The sequence below is a fragment of the Otolemur garnettii genome, unplaced genomic scaffold (genome assembly GCF_000181295.1).
Source record: "Otolemur garnettii isolate 467f Iridium unplaced genomic scaffold, OtoGar3 scaffold00277, whole genome shotgun sequence".
In the NCBI taxonomy this organism is placed as follows: domain Eukaryota; kingdom Metazoa; phylum Chordata; class Mammalia; order Primates; family Galagidae; genus Otolemur; species Otolemur garnettii.
The window spans coordinates 87,282-92,811 of record NW_003852672.1 but is presented as its reverse complement, the minus strand read 5'-3'; the positions used below and the strand labels follow the sequence as shown (position 1 = coordinate 92,811).

General features: G+C 52.0%; 1 protein-coding gene across 1 annotated transcript in view; it reads right to left on the bottom strand.

The window, feature by feature from the left end:
* The window catches only part of SEMA4B (semaphorin 4B), a 46,814-nt gene that overhangs the window by 6,173 nt on the left and 35,111 nt on the right, over positions 1-5,530 (bottom strand). The window contains exons 5-11 of the mRNA XM_012813572.2: positions 4,369-4,467; positions 3,260-3,371; positions 2,873-2,986; positions 2,618-2,769; positions 768-949; positions 461-628; positions 108-123 (exon numbers count right to left, since the gene is read on the bottom strand). Coding sequence (XP_012669026.1) covers positions 108-123; positions 461-628; positions 768-949; positions 2,618-2,769; positions 2,873-2,986; positions 3,260-3,371; positions 4,369-4,467 — 843 coding nt within the window. The remainder of the gene's footprint in view (positions 1-107; positions 124-460; positions 629-767; positions 950-2,617; positions 2,770-2,872; positions 2,987-3,259; positions 3,372-4,368; positions 4,468-5,530) is intronic.

The following is a 5,530-nucleotide window of genomic DNA, read 5'->3' as shown; positions in this document are numbered from 1 at the left end:
AGCCAGTTTCCATGCGACCTACAGTTTCATGAAGCTCTGAAATGGTGCCACGCTACCCGGATGTCTCTCAGGGCCCCCACTGACCACAGCAATAGTTACTCAGACACATCTTCTCTTTCTTCCCTTAACCATCCTGGTTCTTCATACGGTATCCTGGCATCACCTCCCAAATAAACCACTGGCACTCGCATCTTTTCTCATGGTCTGCTTTCAGAGAAAGACTGTTTCCCTAAGACCTGGTTATTCAGTCACTCACAGCTGATAGGGGCAGGTGTGCCAAGTGAAGGGATAATTCCAGCAGTGTAATACCTACCTAGCCTGAGACAGGACTAAAGAAACCCAACATTCACTGTCATGTCTAATCCAGGAAGGCAAGCAGGCCTGGGCTTATGTCCCCATTATAAAGATGAAAAAATAGATTCACAGAAGCCAAGTGATTTGCTCAAGGCTTGCAGGAAACCAGCAGCCAGTACTCACCGCACCAGGGCGGGGTGTGGGTGCCGGGTGGGTCACAGTGTACCATTGCTGTGTCTCACGGTTCACCTCCTTGTATAGGCCATTGAAGACCCTCTGCACATCCTTCATTGTGAAGACACAGATGGCAGAGCCCTCTGTGGTGCCCCTGTGCCTGCAAAGGAAATAGCCAGATTAATTTAGGAGCCATGGGGGGTCAGGATGGAGCCAGCTGGACTCAAAGGCCAGCTCCTGGGCTGCAGTCCTAGTTGTACTTCACACTCCCATCCCCAGCTAGGTCCCGGGGGCTCTACCACTGGGAAGTGAAGACTCCATAGAAAAGGGTGTCACGCCAGTCCTGGGGGCTAGGGCTGAGTGTGAAGACGTCCTGCAGCACATTGAACGGGAAGCCGTCATCGGGGCGGGAGCATAGCAGTTGGGCCTTGAGGAAGGATGTCCAGCGCTGCTGTAGTACCCGCTCTCCACCCTCGTCGCCCTAGAGAGAGGAGGGGACGGGTGGTCTCAGGACTGGCTGGGGATGGAACCGCTCCCTACCAGCAGCTGACACAGACAACAGTGAAAGCCAGGACTAGATTTGTCTAAAGTCAAGAAATCGGGGAGACATTGTACATGTCCCACCAGGAGATGCTCCTCACCATGGACCAGCAAGAAATCCAGGCTACACAGAGTCCTCTAAACATGGAAAGGCGTCCATGTTTCATGACTGCACAAATAAGGAAGCTGAAGGACATGACACCACTCACATCTAAAAGGGAGCTAGCAGCACAAACACATGTAAGCCATACACACGCAAAGGAGACATCAGAAAGGGACACTCGGCTCGGCGCCTATGGCTCAAGCGGCTAAGGCGCCAGCCACATACACCTAAGGTGGCGGGTTCGAATCCCCAGCCCGGGCCCGCCAAATAACAATGATGGCTGCAACCAAAAAATGGCCAGGCGCTGTGGTGGGCGCCTGTAGTCCCAGCTACTTGGGAGGCTGAGGCAGGAGACTCGCTTGAGCCTAGGAGTTGGAGGTTGCTGTGAGCGTGATGCCATGGCACTCTACCCAGGGGGATAGCTTGAGGCTCCGTCTCAAAAAAAAAAAAAAGGAAAGGGACACTCTAAAATGTTGGCAGCGACTCCTTCTTGTGGTGGGGTTACAAAAGCATTACTTTAGTCACTGCCTACCTCATCTCCAAGAGCTTTACAAAGATTAACTACTCCAAGGTTGGTGTTCTTGTTCCCATTTAACAAGAATGAGAAATCTGCTCAACCAAGAGGGTAAGGGAATGGCCCAAGATGCCATGACCAACAGCGTTTGAACCCATGCAGTCTGACCCAAGTCTGTGCTCTTGAGCACAGTCCTATACCACCGCCTTATCTTTCAAGTAATTTTGGTGTGTACGTTTCTGTATTTTCAAATTTTTAAAGAAAGCAAAGAAGATACGTTTTAATTTAATAGGAAAGAATGGTTAAGCACAGTGGCTCATGCCTATAATCCTAGCACTCTGGGAGTTCAAAGCAGGAGGTTCATTTGAGACCAGGAGTTCCAACATAAGCCTGGGTAAGACCCCATCTTTACAAGAAATTAAAGCAAAACAAAAAAAGTAGCTAGGTATGGTGGCAGACAACTGTAGTTCCACCTACTTGGGAGGCTGAGGCAGGAGGACTACCTGAGTTCAGGAATTGGGAGGCTGTTGTGAACTGTGATGCCATGGCACTCCAGCCCTGGCAGCAGAGTGAGACTCTGTCTCAAGAAAGAAAAAAAAGGCTCAGTGCCTGTGGCTCAAGTGGCTAAGGCACCAGCCACATACACCTGAGCTGGCAGGTTCAAATCTAGCCTGGACCTGCCAAACAACGATGATGGCTGCAACCAAAAAATAGCCAGGCATTGTGGCAGGCACCTGTAGTCTCAACTACTTGGGAGGCAGAGGCAAGAGAAATAGCTTGAGCCCAGAAGTTGGAGGTTGCTGTGAGCTGTGATGCCACAGCACTCTACCAGGGTGACAGCTTGAGGCTCTGTCTCAAAAAAAAAACAAAAAAAAAGCCATTTGCTACATGGTCCTCCCTGGAGGATGGGGGAGGCACAGATTGGGGTGATCCTGCAGTCATAGACCCTTCAGGGTCCCTGGGGTGGCTGCCTTGATGGCCCATCTCCTCACCTTGCAGATGCGGGCAATGCGGGACACAATGGTGCTCTCAAAGAACTCAAACTCCTGGCCAGTCTCACTGAAGAAGAAGTAGATCTTGTCATCGTCACCTTGCAAGCTGCCCAAGCTCTCGGGAATGTAGGTTGAGGCCACAAAGGCTGGGTCTGTAGGGGCCAGTGAGGATCTCAGTGAACCCAGGAACTGGGGACCGTGTATCCTCCCAGAACCCCCGTGACTGCCACTGAGTGGGTGGCAGGAAGACTTCACCTTGTAGCCAGTTGAGGGAGCTCTCAGTCTTGGTGGGCCGGAGGCTCTGGCTCCGAGAGATGGCCGGGTCATTCCCCTGGAAGCTGCTGACTGTCCCAGTGTAGAGCTCGCCATCTGCCAAGAGAACATTCCCGTGGGAATGGCCGCCTTGGCATAGCCCTTTCTCTGTTCTTAGGGCCCAGAGCGACCCCAGCACTGCCTGTCTGGCCTGTGGTACACAGAACAGGAAGCAGGAACTTGGAAAAGCCAAGCCCAAGGCCATGACCACTCTGAACCCCTGGCAATCAGCTTGGCACAGACCCACCAGCTCAGGCCTAGGACTAGCCCTGTGTCCCTGCCTTCCCCCAAATGGAGTCTCAGTGAGTCTATTATGCCCCCACTACTCACCAACCACTAGGGCTGTGGATTTGAAATTGGGATCAAAGGGACAACGACCCTTGCCATCTTCCAGGAGGACATTCCCTGCCTCATCCTTTGCCAGAGTGAAATTCTCCACATTCTGCAGGGGAGTAGACAGGTGGGCTCAGGGGTGTGCTGAGAAATGAGGAAAGAAGGCAGCTCTGCAGGCAAGGGGTATGGACAAGAAGGGAGTAGGTGTCGGAGGGGCCATCCCCTCACCCAGCACCCAGGACACAGTGCTGCACTGTCTCCCAGCGACCTCAGGTGGCTGGCATTATCAACCCCATTTGACAGAAGAAGTGAGGCTTAGAAGGTGATGAGGAAAACTGAGGGAAGAAGATCACTTCAGCCTAAGAGTTGAAGGTTGCTGTGAGCTACGACGCCACAGCACTCTACCCAGGGTGACAGTTTGAGACTCTGTCTCAAAAAAAAAAAAAAAAAAAAAAAAAAAAAAAAAAAAAAAAAAAAAAAAAAAAAAAAAAAAGAAGAAGAAGAAGGTGACGAGAGGCAGGCAGGACAACAGTACAGCCCAAACCCAGGGGTGTCTGACTCCAAGGCTGTGGGTTCAATTCACAGCCTCAAATGCCAGCCTCTGCTGGGTGTGTACAAGGGCAGACAAGAGAATGAGAGGGGAGGGCAGGGAAGCTGGAGGCAGCAAGACACCTCTGTACTAGTACTAGTGTGATAGCAGCTCCTGCCCTACAGGCAGACGCTGGCTGTCAGGGCTGGGCTATGTGCCAGGGTGGTAGCCTCAGACCCAGCACTACCTAGAGCAGTTCTCAACCTGTGGGTTCCGACCCCTCTGTAAATAATGAAAATACATCCTGCATATCAGATATTTACATTATGATTCATAACAACAGCAAAATTACAGTTATGAAGTACAACGAAAAATTTTATGGTTGGGGGTCACCCAACATTAGGAACTGTATTAAAGGGTTACTGCATTAGGAAGGTTGAAAACCACTGACCTAGAGGTTTCCCCTTAGCTCTCTTTCATGAGGGGTCTGTGTGAAAGAGCAGCTCTCTAGGGCAGAAAGAGGAGCAGTTCCCAGGCCAACTCCAGGTACACCCCAGGTCTGAGGAAGGGCACTTACAATGTAGGTGCACACGGGGCTGAAGGCTGCTGTGCCGCAGGTGAACAGGTGACTGCTGTTGAGTGGCAGGAGGATCTTGACATAGTTTTGACAGTCACGCTAGTAGGAAAAGGGTGAGGATGTCTGGCCCAGGCCTGAGCCAACTGGGGGGCACTGCCCAGCTCTCCCCATTAGCCCAAGGCTGGGCACGGAGATGGGACTCCGCTCGAGGACCAAGTGAGAACCCAGGGGCTCTGGGGCAGAGCAGACCATGCATGTGCTGCAGAGGTCCTTGATCTGGGAGGTAAGGGACCAGAATCCCCCATCTTGGGCCCCAAGTTCTAGAATAGGCCAGTTTAACCAAAGGCAAGAGTTATCTTCAGAAGCCCAGTGAAAACCACAGGTCCCACCCAACTAACCTGGGGATGTGGTGGCCTGGTGCTGTGGAAGTACTCAGTGAGCTCCGGGCCCAGGCTTGTGCGCCTCTGCGGAGGTGCCTGACAGGTGTCTCCAAAAGGGCTTCCATCATTCCCAAACCACTGTCCTCCTGGGATCTTTCCACTTCCATCACTGGGGCCCTAACCCTCGGAGTCACCCCTGCTGACTGATGTCAGTCATGCCCCTCACCTTTCCTTCGAGAACTCCTAGTGGCTCCATTTCAAAACATAGCTGGAATCCGACCACTGCCCTGTTCTGCACCACCTTGGTCTGAGCCACTGCCATCTCTTGTCACTCAATGGACTGTCTCCCTCCCCTGTCCTCGCATTTGGAGGCTACTTTCTACCACAGCGGCCACAGTGACCCTCTTAGAATACAGGTGAGATATGTCACTGCTCTGCTCAGCCCTCCACTTACTCCCCAACCACTCAGAGTGAGACCCACAGCTCCTCTCCAACCTCCTGTTGCTCGACTCAAAAGATCACTTTTTTAATGAAGTATAACCTGACCACTCACCTCTTACTGATCACCTTTTAAATTGATTAACTGATTTTTCTTTTTCACAAGTAAGTCAGTGCCTACCTGAGCACAGACACAGAAAAGTACTCTGTCAGTGTTAACTGAATAATGGACGGCAGCCTGGGCTCGGCGCCTATAGCTCAACCAGCTAAGGCTCCAGCCACGTACACCTAAGGTGACGGGTTCGAATCCCCAGCCCAGACCCGCCAAACAACAATGACGGCTG